This window comes from Callionymus lyra, chromosome 15 (genome assembly GCF_982586985.1).
Source record: "Callionymus lyra chromosome 15, fCalLyr1.hap1.1, whole genome shotgun sequence".
NCBI lineage: Eukaryota > Metazoa > Chordata > Actinopteri > Syngnathiformes > Callionymidae > Callionymus > Callionymus lyra.
This window is the reverse complement of record NC_141832.1, coordinates 26,168,553-26,185,497: the sequence shown is the minus strand read 5'-3', so window position 1 is coordinate 26,185,497 and position 16,945 is coordinate 26,168,553. Positions and strand designations below refer to the sequence as shown.

Sequence of the window (16,945 nt, the reverse complement as noted above, 5' to 3'; positions counted from 1 at the left end):
GAAAGAGTATTTATGATATGTGATTATGCCAGGGACACATCGTTTCTGATCGTCATGGACGCGCATTCAAAGTGGATGTATGCTTATCCACTGACAACCTTCACCTCAGTCGTAACTAATAAATGTAATAAAATAATAAAATGATTATGTTTCATGAGTGCAGAGTTCGAGGAGTTTCTGAGGAAGAATGTAATTGAACATACTTCAGCTCTTCCCCACTCTTTATTAAATAAATATGCAGAACAAGCAGTTTGTAGTTTAGTTACCGCATCAGTCCCCAGTCCACTACAGGTCTTCCTCCAGCTGAGTTTTTTCAAGGAAGGAGACTGAAATCCACATTGGATAGAATTCACCATGACCTTAAAGCAATGATGGGGAGGAAACAGAGAGATCAAAAGAAATATCATGACAAGTTCCGGAAAGGGGTTTTCACGAAGGAGAATGTGTGATGACAAGGAACTTCAGTCATGGCCCGAAATGGATTCCAGGGGTGATTTTGAAAATCACAGATTCTGTTTTCTACAAGTTCATGTAAAGAGATGGAAATATTGTGCACAGGCACGTTGACCAGCTGTTGGCAAGATCTGTGGGGAAAGATGTTGTGGAAACACAGACTACGGAGACAATTTGATAATAGAAATCTGTGGAAGCTGCTGCTGATGCTGAACGTCTGCATGTCCAGAATGTCTTCGATAGCACCAGAGAACCAGCCACAGTTGAAATTAAGAACAAGAAAAGGAACTAGATTTGAACACTTCAGCGCTGGACACACAGGCTCAGACCTCACCAACTGAAATCCTGAACTTGTGAGCCTCGATTCAGGATGTTTGATGTTTCTTGGTTTACACAGGCAAAGAACATGTTGGTGTATGGTATGTGTTGTGAGAATGTTGTAGGCAGTACGCATGCCAGGTGCTTGCCAATGCAGAGTCATATCAGTTAGATTTGACCATTAATGAGACTAATCAAAAAGTGACTGTTGGAGTCTAACCGCTGCATAAAATGGTGTTCGTAGCTCTGTCTTGGCTTGGTCATTTTCCCAAATCCTTTCACTTCTTGCTCCTTTGGTCCTCAGCACACCTCTGCTCACACAAACGCGTCTGTGCTGCCCCTCCCCCACCTGCCTCAAGCTTTTTCCCTTAGAGTACCAGTAGCACAAACACAAGACAGAGCGTTACTATACAGTATATGTATATATATGTATATATATATATATATATGTGTGTATTTATATTGATATAGATCATAGAAATGGTTGTCTTTACTGTTATATCTATGACCAACCACATATATTATTGTAAGCCGATTGATCGTGGATGAAAAACTAAAAATAAATAACACACCGTCATACCGAATAACTGGGTGCTTTATTCTATACATTCATATCATAATTTTTATTAACGCGCAAGCACGTTTCCCGTCAAAGCTCCCGACGCGCCATTCTCGCACTGATGGTCGGAGGGGCGCGCCTGCTCTGTCCTTGCAGCATCCACACACACGCGCGCAGAGAGTGACAGAACATGGACGGAGGAGTCGGATCGTTCGGAGCGGGCCGGACCGGGTCCACCGTGGACCCGATCACCTTCGCCAAACAGCCGCAGACCATTCTAAGGGTGCTGTGCTGGGTGAGTGTTTTTAACGGTGCTTGTGTGTGTGCGCGCGCACGAACGCGTGTGTCCTCTGGTGCCGTTATCGCGACTTGTTCTTGTCGTGAACCGAAATGGCAGCCATTATTAATGAACGTTTTCTGGATGTGAGACGGCACATGGGTGAAATAACGATGAAGTGGTGCATTTCTGTACGAAGTTGATGCGTTCAGGGTGTAACCAGGGGCCTGCTGGTTATCTGATACCCTCTGCTATTACTATTGATGTAGTCAAGGACAAACAAACATATCAATGCTGATTTAATAAACCACTTCCATTTATCTCGCTAACATACCAAAAAAATAAACACGTTACCAGGCAGCTGTTCTGATCACGTGAGCGATGTGGTGAGTGAGTCAGGTGTATTTTCAGTAACGATTATTGGTCCTTTTATGTGAAACAGACATCGACGGCCATCCCACCTGGGATTGGTCATCTTCGATGTGGTTTTCGTCGTTTGATGATACCTTTCGGCTTTGAGTGACAAATGTTGCTCACATGAATCCACAACATGTGTTAGTGTTAAGAAGTGAAGTTATGACTGCGTAGAACCTATTCATTGAGCCCCAGGTGGTTTTCCCTGAACTGTACAGTCAAAAGTTTTTTTTACAAAGTCTGAGCAAATTGGCTTTTGCCCAACACTCGCAAAAAAAATTCTGGAAAAGAAAATGTGTTAAAAGGATCAAAACAGTGAATAGATAAATATTTTCATTGACAGACAATACATGTAATTTTACATTTTAAAATTCAGAGTTTTCTAAAAAATGTTATTTGATTTGTTTTTAAATGTAATTCCCTAATACAAAAATCATGATTAATGCTAGTTTCAAAAACCACCTGTAACACCTGTAATTTTTCTTATCATAGCCTTCACTAGGGATGGTGTGTAATTTTTTTCTGAGGCCCAGTGAAGACAGCAATACAAGATCAAAAACCGACAAAAGTAATAATAATAAAGTGATAAATGATTTAAGTAATAATATTACAGCTATGATACTAATGAACCGACTGAAAATACCCAAATCATTACCTTTTCACCAAAATTGTATGTAGAATTAATAATTGAAGCTTGCTACATTGGTTCAGTGTCTTGCTCAAGGATGTGTCTTTACAGGGATCACATTATCACATCAAGATAGATTCACATTTTGTATTGTTTGTAAAAATATCCACCAAAAAAAACGTTTTTTTTAATTAATTCACCAAGAATAGGGCAAACATGTTACTGGGGCTTTGTGAGGTCCGTTTATAATAACAGAATAAGAGACCAACACAACATTAAAATAAACATATTCATAATAATAATTATTGTATAATTGTATTATTATTATTATATATTTGTGTTGTTGTTGTTGTTGTTGTTGTTGTTGTTGTTGTTGTTGTTGTTGTTGTTGTTGTTATTATTATACAGTGCTTTATTTAACAGAAGAAATGAACAAGTAACACCTTTTATTGTTTGTGTATTCTGGTGTTTGTCATATTTAACAAGATCAAGTGTTGAGTGTACGTTGTTGGTTGGTTCATTCTCAACAAGAACCCTGAGATTAAAAACAAACATGTGATCAGTGTCAGAACTTAAATCCAGGACTGTGTGTGTCTCCCGCATCATATGACCCGACCCTCTTGTGTGCGTGTGTGTGTCACATGGTAGATTCTGCCATGAGTCAGCTGATCAGAAGGAAGGATTGTTGGAAGCAGTGGGACAACAGTGCTCAGACCACACAAAACAGCCTTAAAACAAATTTTCTTCATCACACATCCACCACCACAAAGGGAACCACATTAAGGAGCCCCAGGTCTGAGAAAAATGGGCCAAAATGAGGTTAATGCCTTTGATCTGAGCTCTCTTAGATACTGTCAAGGCGAGCGGCTCCAACCCTAATTCATTTACACCACTGTCACTGTGTATGTGCTTTAATTCAAGAGCAAGCTTATGTTGCTGCGACCATCACTAACCCTTGTCCCGTCATTCTCAGATTTTTTCCTTGGTGGTGTTCGCCTCCATTGTGAATGAAGGATACGTCAATCTGGGCAGCGAGCGACTCCATTGTGTCTTCAACAAAAATGCAGACGCGTGTAACTACGGTGTGTTTGTGGGCCTGGTGGGCCTGTTGGCAGCTTCCTTCTTCTTTTTGCTCGACTACAAATTCTCCTCCATCAGCTCTGTGAAGGACAGAAAGAAGGCAATTATGCTGGAGATTGGATTTTCAGGTGAGAACAAGAAGATTCTGAATGTGATCAAAGGCTAATATTCCAGATGAGTCAAGTTCCAAAATCCATCCACACCAAGTAGCTTTGGTGCGTGCAACGTTTAACCTGTTAAACTGTATCTTCAATGTGCAGCTGAACCTGTAACCTTAGGTTAAAGCATTCCTATAATCTTATCTTAAATAGGACATTTTCTTCAAACCCCTGAAGCTTTGAATTTTGACTCCGCCAGGTTTCTGGGCTTTTCTATACTTTGTTAGTTTCTGCTTTTTGGCCAACCAGTGGTCTCGGACCAAATTGGATGACCTGCCTCTCAACCAGGGAGCAGATGCTGCTCGAGCTGCAATCACCTTCTCCTTCTTCTCCATCATTGCCTGGGTAAGGATGTATTTGTAAACTGTGACCAACTTTGGATATTCAGTGTTCTCCATATTCTCCCAATCGCGACCACTTCATCTCTGATTCTTCTTAAATCTCTAAATTAGGCATCCGATTATCACATCTCTACAAAGCATTGAGAGGGGCATCGTGGCAAAAGACACACACAATGAATAAAATAAAATAGAGAAGATACTTAAGTAGCAGACAAAACTACAAGGAAACTCAATACCGAATCAAATATTCTACTCTAGCCAATATATGAAATATTTTTAAAGTACAAATAAACTGCTATAAATCAAGATCAGCAGATCATTAAAAAAAACCTTGTCCAGTAAAAGTGTATTATTGTTACAGTAGGTGTTATCCTAGAAGGTTGATATGTTTACATTATATCTGTGATGTATGATGGCACTAGACCATTAAAAGCATTGTAGGTTAAGAGAAAGATTTTAAATTGTATTCTAAACTTGACTGGAAGCCAATGTAAAGAGGACAGCAGAGGAGAAATGTGAGTCTCTTAGTCTTAGTCAGAACACAAGCTGCAGAGTTCTAAATGAGCTGAAGAGTTCTGAGAGATTCTTTTGATCATCTTGTTTGAAGAGATTTACAGTATTCCAGCCTGGAGGTAACTTAAGCATGGATGAGCTTCTCAACAGCATCCTAAAAAAGGAAATGCCTAATTTTTTCAATGTTAATAAGGTTAAAGAAAGACGTCCGTGCGATTTGTTTTATGTGTTAATTACATGATAATTCCTGATCAAAGTGAATACCCAGATTATTTACATTGAGGCTAGCAGCAGTAGAAAGTCTGTTATGAAAAGCTACGTCATCAGTTATGGATTGTCTCCATACCAACCAACCAACTTGTAGAACCTTAGTTTTGTCCGTTCGTTTTTGGTCATGCCAAACTTGGTATCTGTGTTCATCTTGTCTATGCAGGCTGGTTTGACGGTGCGTGCGGTCCAGAAGTATCTCCTGGGCACGGATATGACCTTGTTCACAACAGAACACATGGATGGAGCTGCGCCCACCCAGCCCTACCCCTCTAACTCACCAGGCGGCACCACCACTGAACCCTCAGAGACCTACCAGAACCCACCTTTCACTGAGAACAACACAGCACCCACGTACCAGGTGCCCATCTACTAGAACCCATAATGATGGATAAAGAAGTGAGCTAAGGGTACACATGCAGTTGCTCTGATGTTGATCTGACTTCCCATTAAATAAATACAAATCTGGCTTAATTTATTCTCCTCTTCTTGTTGACTCTTTAAACATTCTCTTTGTCTCTTTGAGACTGCAGAGCGCCAAGAGAAGACAAGAAAAGGAAACAAAAAGAGGAATCACAGAAGTCAGCCCCACTCTTTTCAAACTTCCTAAATATAATGCAATGCTACTGTCAGGATCATTCTTTGAAGTCATTCTGCAATATATTCCCTTTCAGGCCAAAAAGAGATGAGCGAATGTTCTTGTCGTTTAATTGCAGGTTTCCAAACTTAAGAGATCAACAAAGTGCCATTCTGTTCTGTGTGTCTCACTAGTGACTTACTTTATCAAATTTCCACATGCTGTATAAAAATGACAATGTTCTGTGACCAAGTGCAATATCACACATTCTTATGTCGGTATGTACTATACTAATAGTGGTTATGTTACTGGACGCTGTCTGATGGGACTCTCAGGTGAGTCAAAAAAGGTGTTTCTCTGGTAATATTAGTGTTTTGTTGGACTAGTAGCATTCTACATGCGACACCAATGAAGAGAGCAGATACCTGTCAGCGTCCCTTCATGATTGCCTGAGTCTTGATAACCTTTACTCCTACTTCACATGATCCCTCCGTAGAGCTATATTTATACAATTCCAATGTGTTCTATTGCCTAGGAGCACTGCCAGTGTTCTGCTGGTGGCCATCACACTTCTGACATCAGTACAGTGAAGAATATGTGAGCTGTGTGGAGGAAAATCACCCACAGACAGAAAACAATTGTTGTCTGACTTACAGTTACTCTCCCTGGACCCAAGCACCATTTGACCAAAATTAACAAAACTTCTGATTTTACCTGAGACAGCGTTGTTGTTTATAAAACGGTCTATAAAATGGACAGGGTCATGTGTGTCAGGGTGATTTTCAATATTTGTTTACATTCTAGAAGCTGCCAAACTGCCCTTTGTTGTTATTTAGTTCTTCTGATTGCCACATGTTGTTTTTATGATCATAACAATGACATGTGGCTACAGAGGTGTGTGGGTGTGTTGTGTGTGTGTGTGCACGTGTGTTTAGTCTGAATGAAAAAGCAGAGATTTTTCAGGATCAATAGCTGAGAAAGTAAATTGATCTTGTGGGGGAAGTTGGGGGGATTAAAGCTGTTGTCATGGTGAGCTGGATCAGGTGGATGTGGGTCTCCAAAGACCCTGATGTAGATAGTTGCCATGAAAACCATGATGTTGTGTAGCTGTGTCTGTTGTTTTACGCTTCAGTGATCTGTATCTTCGTTTGATTGTGAACTCAGTCTTCAATTTCTACACACACACACGAATAGATTTATAATATATACACATATATAACCTCTCGCTCTCTCTCTCTCTCTTCAACCTTCGGTGGTGGGCTGAGAGGGGAGGTGGATAACTTGTATAGAGCTATGTAATACATGTGGTAGAAAGTGATCGACTGGTTTTGCATCGTCATTGTAGTAATAAGAGTTGATAAACACAATCTACTAACATTTACTGTAAATTCAGATTAGTTCGACTTTCTTACTGATGGACAGTAAATGTTGTTTAATTAATTGTAGACAAATTCATCATATTCTCTGACTTGTCTAAACTGCCAAAGTCGAGAGGCCTGGACTAGAGGGATCTTTAATATAAGCTTTTCTGAGATGTCAACTGAGAGATGTAAACTCTCTAGAATGTCCTGATCCTGAGGCCTCCTCCCAGTTGAAGACAAAAAGCCATCCTCACTACAACCTCTCAATTCGGTGGAGTACCTTATCTTTTTGTGTCTTTGACAGATGGCTGAGCTTCTCATTCTCTGTGAGAGCATAATGTATTCAGCTCATTCACCAACAACTAAGTTTTTCTATTTACAGTTAGTTACTTTTATTCATGAAATTAAATTGAGCCTAAGTGATGCATGGATCACAATTTGAAACTATTTACCAGATCAGTTTCAAAATTGCACTGCTTACAAGATTAAAAACGTGTTTGGATGCATGATTGAACTTTAAACTTTCAACTAGTGTGATGGTTGGATAATGTGCTTCATTTCTATAGAATTCTGGTGTGTGTGATTAATAAAATTGTTCTTTGTGAAGCGCCCCGACTCATTTCACTTGTGAAATGACATCTATGGTGTAATTATGTACAGGCTCTGATTTGTCCCCTTCTCATGAAATTATATCAAAGGTAACTCGAATATTTGGATCATGAACGCTAAAAGGTGTTGTGACACTAGTTTGCATGGATGTTTCTACCCCCACCAACAACCCCCCATACTGGTGTAACACATCCAAGACTTCAGTGTGTTGGCCCCTTTATCACCGGTTTTCCTTTTTTAGAGTGTTTATTACCTCTTTAATGTTAAACTGTGTACAAAGGTGTGTCACAGTCTATAATCTGAATGTTTTTAGGCTACAGACTGACCGTCACTTCAATAAAAAAAAACATGAAAACAAGTTTGAGACTCTTATTTTAAAAATCTAGATACTGTATTTCTAGCCACCTCTGGTGAAAAAGTGTTTTCATCTGCATCATTTATTATCAACTCCATCATCTAACAATTTATTTTCTCACTTTGTCATTTAAACAATGAATCCATAAAACATAGTGATACTGCAGAAGAATGAGCAGAGAAACAAAAATTGTTCCTTTGAGTAAGGACTTTAACACCAGTGATTGAAACAGCCAGATGGAAGTTATCCAAGTCTAAGTTATCTAATGGAAGGTAGTAAGTATTTTGGTGTGTAGTATACAGGATATTCCTGTGTGCTCAACATTGTGGTTAAAGTCACATTAGCAGTTTTAAGTTTTGTAATAAAGTAAAGCGTCTCCCAAGGAAAACCCGAAAAACTTGGTTGAATTTTGCACAAAACAAGCATCCAGGTTTGACAGAAACAGCTTTATTAGACTGAAAATGGAGAAAGCTGCTGTGATGATTTCCCAATTTTAATGCTGCATTCAAAGTCCCATTGTCATTGTGTCAAATAATATTGAAAAAGAAAACACAATGACACTTTGCATTTAACTTTCATTGGACGAAGCAAAGTTATCACAAAACCAATTACTCTGAAATATGTTTTGCTTAAATGTCTCAAACCTAATTAGATTACATTGATTGGAAATAACATTGAGTGATTTTATGTGTCAAACAAAAATGGCATTCAGTCTTGAATATTAGTCAATTGATAAAAAACAGATTCTCAAATAAAATCTTGTCAGGATCTAAAGTGATTATAACAAACACAATTCAGGAAACTTTTAAACACAAGATATTTACAACATTGGAAAGAAAGTTGTTGCCCTTTCCTAAAGCCCCTTTTGTTCGCTGATCAGACCACATCTTTATAATAAATATAATGGTGAATAACATGTTGATTTTAGACCAACCAACTAATTAAATGGTAAATTATGTCTGCATGTATTTAGCACAGTTTGATCAAAACAGCAGCAAACTTTTATAATTGGACAGACCTAAACTTTGGGTGTAAAGAGCCTCAGACTAACCATTTAAACTGATCTCTACAGAGAGCCTTTCCCCCAGTACACCCCATTCAAACTCACCTTTCAGGTCTAATAACCACAAGAGCTAGCTAATAATTTTGCTGATGGACTGCAAGGAAGGGAAATCCTCACTCTCCCGGGTATGCAGGGTTTTGTGAGAGTTGAAGTCTTTGAGGGCTAGCACCTGTCTGCATACCTGACACACCTGACAGTCGAGCTCTGCGGCAGCATTTTCCCCAGAAGTGGTTGTCTGCCAAACATTTTTCTTGTTCTTGTTTTTTTTGCCGCCTCCTGACTGTTTCTCTAGAGCCCTACAGTCTCCGTGAGCCGACAGGAGCTCCTGCTGTTTGCATGTGTCTGGCAGCAGCACTAGCAACTCGTTGAAGATGCGGTTGAAGTTGTCGCCCAGAAGGTTCTTGCAGCTGCGGTGATAGTGCACTGCAGCCATTATACCCTGGTGGGCAGAGAAGAGAGACGTGAGCCATATGGTTTAGTTAAATTATGTTGGCTGCACATTTAAAGGAATTTCGAAAGAAAATGTCTCAACTTTTTTTTTTTGGATCAAAAATCAACCTATAACGTCATCGGGACTACAACCCCACTGGATCTGAATTAAGAAGTAATATCTAAAAAAAAAATTAAAAAAATTCAGTGCTTGTGTGTTTAGTTTCTTTTAACCCAATTATATATTTTTTCTGAAATACAGATATTCAATATTTAAAAATGTAATAGCATCAGAATCAATTAGCACACTTACACACCATTTAACACACCCAAAATACTGTGACAGAACACAGACAAAATACGATGTTTGAAGCACAATGCTAGTACACAGTTTAAATGTTTTATACTCTTAAAGCAAAGTTTCCAACCCAGTGTAAACACTGCCACAGTTTTTAAAGGGCAAATAATAGGTTGATTTGATCGTCTCTTAAATTGCTCTTTGATCTTAATTTTACTCATAAGTCTGACTGGTCAAACAATAATGCTGTCAGAGACAATCCCGGAAGTCGCCAGCTCTAAGAGACGTATTGTATAAACAAAGCGAGGCATGATTACAGCTGGCTGGAGGAGTAAAGCTTATTATTACGTTACATGGGCTTCACTCGCATAACCTCTCATTCGCCAAGATTTCAGACGGGGGAGAAAGTTATGAAGTAATAAAGAAATATATATATGCATATATAAAAACACAAATTTCATTACACTAAATTATCATTAGGGTAAAAACATTTATTTCAAACCTAACCTGTCTGAACTGGGCAGAGAAGTTCTTAAACTGGTTGAACTTGGACTCGTCGTTGTTCAGGCATTTCCTGATGGACTGGATCAGCTCTAGATTTCGTTGATCAAAGTTGTCCGGCACAAGGTAACCACTGGCTGAAACTTTGAGAGGCCTGATGGTGAAAAGGTGAGGAATAATGTCAGATCTTTGAAATTGTTTGGCATCTCAAGGTGCGCGGTTCGTACGTGTTGGCATTAGAGGGTGTGGGGTCCGACACATTACTGTTGAGGGGGATCCCTGTGAAGCCAGGCGGAGGTTTTGCTGCTGGTGCCAGGAGGCCAGGTGGAGGAGGTGGCAGAGCGGCAGAAGGAGTATGAATTGAAGTTTTGAGTGGAAAACCCGACTTAAAGCCTGAATCAGAACAAAAGTAACTATTATAGGATAGATTAAAAGGCACAGTACAGTGCTACAGTATCTTTTGGAATAGGTGAAGTTTCAAATAATAATTATTCTTAAAAGGTTCTTAAAAGTAAACTGTCCATAAAAAAAAACAAAAAACAAAAAACATACAGACACAGAAAGCAGCAGATGCCAACAAATGCATTTCACCTGGTGGTGGTTTCTTGGTCATAAGAGCTGGAAACTCTTCCTCTGGTTCAGCAGGCAGGTCAGGGATAGGATGAAAAATTGCCATAGGTTGCTCTTTACTTTTAGGTTGAGACTTCTCTATTAAGCCTTTAGCTAATCCACTCATCGTTGAAGGCGGCATGATACCAGGAGCAGGTTTGTTTCTCATTTTCTGAGGAACATTTTCTTTTTGAGCTGCAGTTTCTATTGAATTCGATGCGGCTCCCGATGATCCCGACTGACAGGACAACTCTGCGGAAGAAGCTTCAGGATTCTTTTGCTGCTGCTGCTGCTGCTGCTGCTGCTTCTTCTTCTTCTTGCTGGCTTTGGAGGTAGAGACATCCATAGTGGCTGAGTTCACTGTGAGAAGAGAGGAGATTTCCAACATTGTAGGAACAGAGTGAAACTCCTGCTGCGTCATTCCTTCACCATCTTCATCAGAGGAAGGCAATGACTTTCTTGATGGAGCCTTCATATTCTCCCCAACCTTCTTTTTCCGGCACAAGGATGAGGATGCAGATGAGGGAAAAGAATGGTGGCCAGAGTTGTTGGATAGGGTAGGTTGTTTGGAAGAGGGAGCAGGCTGAGGGCTGGGCTTGACTGCAGCAGTTTGACTGGACCAGGCAGAGTTCTTGCCCGATGTTGGTTTCTGGAGGCGAATTTTAGACACCAGTGCTGGAAAGTCTTCGTCCTGGAATGAGGAAGACTTCTTGGTTTGGCCAGTGTAGGCCGGAGTCATGGGAGTAGAGACGTTAACAGCCGACAGACTTGGGAACTCATCTTCCTTTAGAGCTCTGGCTGCTGCTGCCACTGAGGAAGAAGCTGGTTTCATACTGTAGTAAAACCCAACAGAAAGACATACAAGTTAAGCGTCACTTTAGATTAAGGTGAGCATGTTGAAATTCAAGCCGATGATGATTTAAGTGAGCCATTACTTGAGTGAAGCAACAACCCCTCCTAAGGCTGGGAAATCATCTTCTCCATCTCCTGGACTGACACTTTTCATAGTTTTCACTGAAATAAAAAGGCAAAGTATAGTGTGAAATTAGAAAAGCACTTTCAGAGCACATAATGCAGCCAAATAGCTCTTTTTGAGCCAATATAATACATCAATTAATTAATAATAATAATTATTATTATTAACAGTTAGACAGGAAGCCGATTCAGGTTTTTTTTAATGATTGATGGGGTCTTTTTTAATGGTAATTCTGTATAAATTGGTGAGTTTTTTTTTTGGGGGGGGGGTATCAGAGAGGAGTGTATTAAAATAACCTAATCTAGGAGTGACAAAAAAGGGCTTTCTGGACTGGCTGGATTTAATTTCACTAAAGTTGGTTTTGAACCTTAATTTTTCATTTGCTAAATGACTGTTGCATTTTCACTACTTGGGAAATGTTAACCAATTCTCACTTCTACTTAATTCCTTAAGACATAAGACTTACCTGGAGGCTTGTTTGATCCAGGTTTGTGTTTGGTGTCAACTGGTTCTGTTCTCTCCTCTCTTGAGTGTTTTGACACATTTCTTTCCTGAACAGCGGCCCTCGCCTCTTGTCTTCGTGTTGCCATTGAAGCTCTCATAGCAGCTGCCAGTTCTCTGTCCTCTTCATCCCTACACAGAACAGTCACACACTAAATCATTACTAGTGCTGAACAATTATTTGCATTTGTGATGAATTTGCTTTCAAAACAATCTTAAATAAAGAACTCACAGGTTGCAATTCAGTAAAATGTTAAATTGACTTTCTGCCCATGAAGGGCCCATGTAGTCATGTGACTTACAAGCGGTGCCGAGTAGAACAAGCAAAGAGAGATATAAACACTCATATCATACTCAAATCAAAAACAATACACAGTTAAAATATATACTTTAAAAGGCCAAGACACATAAGACAAACACAGGAGTCCCAGAAAAGCGCAAGGGAGAGGAAGATCGTTCCAAAGCTTCGGAGCAACAGCCTGGAAGGATTTCTCTTCTCTGGTCCGGAAGCGTGTGTGTGGAACCATCAGTAGATTCTGATCCACAGACCTAAGAGCCAGAAAATGCAACGGAGGAGCACCTCAACCTCATGGATGCTGAATACCAGGTATCACATTAGAACTCTTTGAAACCTCTATATGATTGCAACTATAAACAACATGCTGAAATAACAAGTAGTCCAGATTATAAAATACGGCCAGAACATCTATTATGATGATGGCAGGATAGCTGAATGAAAGAACCAAACTCCAGTGTTTTGTGCGTGTGGGTACGCGCGCGCGTTTGTGTGTACAAAAGTTTATTACCTTTTACACTTACACAAGTTTATTAGTATTATTCTATAATTATGCATTACAGAAGATGCACTTAAAGTAACTGAGTGACAAGAGTAACTGTAGCCATGACTGACTTAACTTTGATCTATGTTCTTTACACTTTGATTTTTGTTAATTATATTTTTGTTATTTTTATTGAACTTTATTCTTGTTTTTATGAATCCATCGTCTGTGTTGCTGTATGCTAGAAAACAATTTCCTGAAGGAGATCTCCAGAGAGATTCATAAAGTTTATACATCTATTATCGTTTGTTTTTTATCTGCACTAAAGTTTGTGTTATTTATTACTGACTGTTAAATTCAAATGATAACAAACTTTTTTGCAGTGAATGTTTCAAGGTGCTAGTTTTATTTATTTACGTTTGTTTACTTTTTTTTAATACAATGGAGGCCCGCACAAAGAAATACATTTTATTGTAATCTGAATTATTTAATAATTTAGCCCTAATCAATACCACTATAAATTGAATCCTATCCAAAAAGAGACCAACTAAAAAGAGTCCACCTTGACAGCTTACCTTGAGTACCTCCAGCTCCTTTGTCCCCCCTGTGTTCTCCCTCTTCCTCCTCGATTGTTACGCATGTCATCATAATCTTCTCCTAAAAACACAAAACATCACACAATCACATTTACCGTCTGAAAAGCAACCTGTACGGACTATATCAACACAAACCTTCATTTCGCCTTGGTTGTCGGGGGGCATATGTAAACTCCAGGTCAATCTGACGATTTTGTCGAGCTTCTGCTCTGTTCTTGCTGTGAGCTGCAGCCTTGTGGGCCTTGTAGTCGATCTCAGTACGGAATGCATGAGTGAACTGTTCAGTGGCACACCGCCCTTCTTCACACAGATAGTGACTTTCTCTGAAGTGTTCGCTCAAGTACTGATAATCACTGTCATCAAAGTTTTTTGGTTACACTACGTAGTTTTTTTCTTTTGAGACACATTTAATTCGTTTTAAAATGGAATGATAGAATAAGCACCTGTAGTACTCCTGGGAACCATCTGCGTCGCAAAAGTGGCAGAAGTAGTGGTCTCTTCGCAAGTGTTTAAGCAGCTCATCATTGTCAAGGTAACGGTCATCACAGAATCTACAGAGTGGATGTCCTCTGTGACTAGTGTCATCAGGGTCTCCATGTGCTCTGTGACGTGCAAGTTCTTTCCGGTTGTACCACTTTCGTTCATGTGAAAATATCTGTTGAAAGTCATGACAGTTTTTTTTATTATTTACAATTATATGTGAGCACAAAAGCTACATGTTGAACATCAATGTATCAAATATGAGCCAACTTGTGGAAGATTACCTTAAGATGCTTTAAGCAGAGTTTACAACAGAATAGTTCATGCTGCTTCCTCATGTGGTGCTCCAGTTCTTCAAATTTGGAGAAAATCTTTGCATCAGTGCAAAGGGGACACTGTGGTAAAAGCAGATGCCTGGAAAAACAAGTAAAGGAATACAAACCTAATAAAGAAATAACATGGTTTATTTCTTATTATTAGAAAAGTTTTAGGAATATAAATGCTGGTTTGTAAAGCAGAAAGCTACCCGAGTCACAACCTGCAAAAATTGGGTGTAAGATGTGGGATAAGAAATAAGAGTGTTTTATTTGTATTAAAGCTCTCAATAAAATTATTTAAAAAATATGTGTCGGAGAATTGATCAGTGCAGCCACAATTTTATAAGGTGTGAATTTCAAGCATGTGCAGGAATTCTAGTTAGTTTATACATTTCAATTTCTAATAATTTGAAATAATTATAAATGAATGGCTTTTGCTCAATCAGATGCGTGATTCTTGATATTCGGGCAAGTGACAAATGTACCTGCTGCAATGCCCAGTAATCCATTTAAAGAGAGCTGCTCAGTATGCAACATTCCGTACAATCTGGGGAAAAACCAAAGGATTCTTTTTGTTCCCTTCAATTTAGTTTGGGAATCTGAAAAAGTCTGGTTGTCTCTCTTTGGAACACTCTACATATGAACGCAGTATTTAAAGGGTGAGAGCCGAGAAAATATTTTAATGACACTTAGAAAGCAGCACCATTCTTCACTCTGTTGTATGGAAATAGGAAGCAGATTTAATTTTGTCCTCACCTCCCAAGTGACGGATTAGTGTTCCATAACCTTCTTCTATGACAGAACTAGTTTTGAAGACATAACCAGACATCTCTGATTACTATTACTTTTGTCCATGCTTATTTCACTATACTTTCACTTGTATTTACTATGGTAGTCAATAATATGGATCTGGATACATCCTTAAAAAAATAAATAAATAAATAACTTCACTTGCACTTTAATTAGTCTTAATAGAAGTTTTTACTAGACGTCATCCACTGTGTTTAACCGCTTCCTGTCAAATAACACTTTTTATAACCACGTATTACTTCCATTTATATCAAGCAAGCAATGCAAAAAATATCATGCAAAAAGGTGATTAATTAAATGTAATTCCTGTATGGAATTGTGTGCATTTTGATCACCTGAATTGACAATAAATCTTCTCATCGCCAAAATAGATGTCGTGCTTTTTCTCACAAGGAAACCTGTGGTAAGGAATGGATAAAAACGCCACTGGACTCCGCAAAAACACCACCTAGATTTAAAAAAAAAAGAAAAAGAAATAACAAAACGCTTAGCCTTAAATAGAATAAAATGCTCAGTTGTAAAACAGACAATAAATTGGCAGCCAATGGGAAGACTCTAATTGTTATGGGGTTGAACGGTTCCTCATGGGTTGTAGACGGGATCCATTCATTGGAAACCAAAGTTTCGACAAAAGCGCATCAAACTTTACCCCGTTTAATAGTGCCGTTTACATTACAGAGTGAGGGTGAACAACTCAACTCAAAGTCTAATATTGTCGGAGGTTAAATTACGTTAAACGGTTAAATATGCCTTTAATTACAATTTGACAATTGCCTAGCTAATCAAAAACCAAACGGCTTAAGTCTTCGTGAATGTTATAAAAAAAATGACGTGTTTTATTTTAGGTAGAAACAAGTTAAGGGTTGCGGCCTAGCTAACAGCGCAAGCTATCGTCCTCAGCCCACGGTGTTGCTGGCATTCCCACCTTGTCGAGCTCCTCCCGGCACACGGCACAGTACTTCTGCTCGCATAGGACCCTCATCTTGGTAGAGCAGCGGTAGCACACCGGGTGGTCACATTTCCCAAAGGCTATTATATCGACGTCCTGGCAGCAGAGCACGCAGTTTTTCTCGGCCGTAGTGGAGTCCATGGTTAGGTAGAAAGGCACGCTTGTACACGGTTTACGAACCACACACAGTCGATGAACAGCTTACGTAATTTTAAGAGTCTTCCGGATGCCGAGTCACGCCAAGGTAAGTGACGATCTGTATTGCATATGGATAGACTTGAGGTCTATAGACGCCGGATGCTGCCGCCCACAAGAGCGGTGTGTAGACAGGGCGGCCATCTTGGTACAGTGCCACTCGCTCATACAGTGCATTACGCTATACAATAAAAGTGATGATATATCGTTCATTTGTCAAGCTTGTTTTTACGGGGTTTGTTTTTTAAACCTCAGACCAGATAGACTGACATTATTAGAAGGAATATTTGACTATAAAATCTATTTAAAAAAACAAAACATTCTGAACGTGATGAATTTGATAGATAAAGAAAATACGGACCAAACGTTTGAAAGTTGTCCAGAATTAAGCGATTTTTAAATTGCATTTTAAGATTGAAAAGTACCTCTTTCCCTGTAGTTGTTAATGCGCCGCTGCCTCTAATGACACTGTACCAAGATGGCGGCGCTATATACACATCCGTCTACAGTCGATGTATACATGGAACGATGA

The 16,945-nt window shown here is 39.2% G+C and overlaps 2 protein-coding genes across 3 annotated transcripts; one reads left to right on the top strand and one right to left on the bottom strand.

Annotated features, from left to right (window-relative positions):
* Positions 1–1,476: 1,476 nt before the first annotated feature.
* Positions 1,477–7,913, top strand: syngr3a (synaptogyrin 3a). The gene is made up of 4 exons (XM_087809953.1): positions 1,477–1,625; positions 3,623–3,857; positions 4,087–4,232; positions 5,175–7,913. The coding sequence occupies exons 1-4, from the start codon at positions 1,521–1,523 to the stop codon at positions 5,382–5,384; spliced, it is 696 nt and encodes a 231-aa protein (XP_087666079.1). The 5' UTR covers positions 1,477–1,520; the 3' UTR covers positions 5,385–7,913.
* A 428-nt stretch (positions 7,914–8,341) lies between these two features.
* Positions 8,342–16,453, bottom strand: znf598 (zinc finger protein 598). Of its 2 annotated transcripts, XM_087809189.1 has the most exons (12): positions 16,195–16,453; positions 15,605–15,717; positions 14,427–14,556; positions 14,106–14,317; positions 13,798–14,015; positions 13,642–13,723; positions 12,253–12,419; positions 11,746–11,824; positions 10,793–11,643; positions 10,429–10,594; positions 10,208–10,355; positions 8,342–9,412 (listed from the first exon to the last, which is right to left on the bottom strand). In XM_087809189.1, exons 1-12 carry the CDS (start codon positions 16,357–16,359, stop codon positions 9,044–9,046), a joined length of 2,700 nt encoding a protein of 899 aa, XP_087665315.1. In that variant the 5' UTR covers positions 16,360–16,453; the 3' UTR covers positions 8,342–9,043. The 2 variants fall into 2 exon arrangements, with proteins under 2 accessions (XP_087665315.1, XP_087665316.1); XM_087809190.1 differs by lacking the exon at positions 16,195–16,453 and having other exon boundaries at positions 14,427–14,537; positions 15,605–15,719.
* Between the last annotated feature and the right edge of the window lie 492 nt (positions 16,454–16,945).

Coding starts and splice junctions, on each gene's coding strand:
- znf598 (XM_087809189.1), bottom strand. CDS start 16,359: ATGGACTCCACTACGGCCGAGAAAAACTGCGTGCTCTGCTGCCAGGAC. Junction 15,718..16,194: donor GCCGGGAGGAGCTCGACAAG/GTGGGAATGCCA, acceptor TTTTAAATCTAG/GTGGTGTTTTTGCGGAGTCC. Junction 10,595..10,792: donor GACCAAGAAACCACCACCAG/GTGAAATGCATT, acceptor GTTCTGATTCAG/GCTTTAAGTCGGGTTTTCCA.
- syngr3a (XM_087809953.1), top strand. CDS start 1,521: ATGGACGGAGGAGTCGGATCGTTCGGAGCGGGCCGGACCGGGTCCACC. Junction 1,626..3,622: donor TTCTAAGGGTGCTGTGCTGG/GTGAGTGTTTTT, acceptor CGTCATTCTCAG/ATTTTTTCCTTGGTGGTGTT. Junction 3,858..4,086: donor GCTGGAGATTGGATTTTCAG/GTGAGAACAAGA, acceptor TGACTCCGCCAG/GTTTCTGGGCTTTTCTATAC.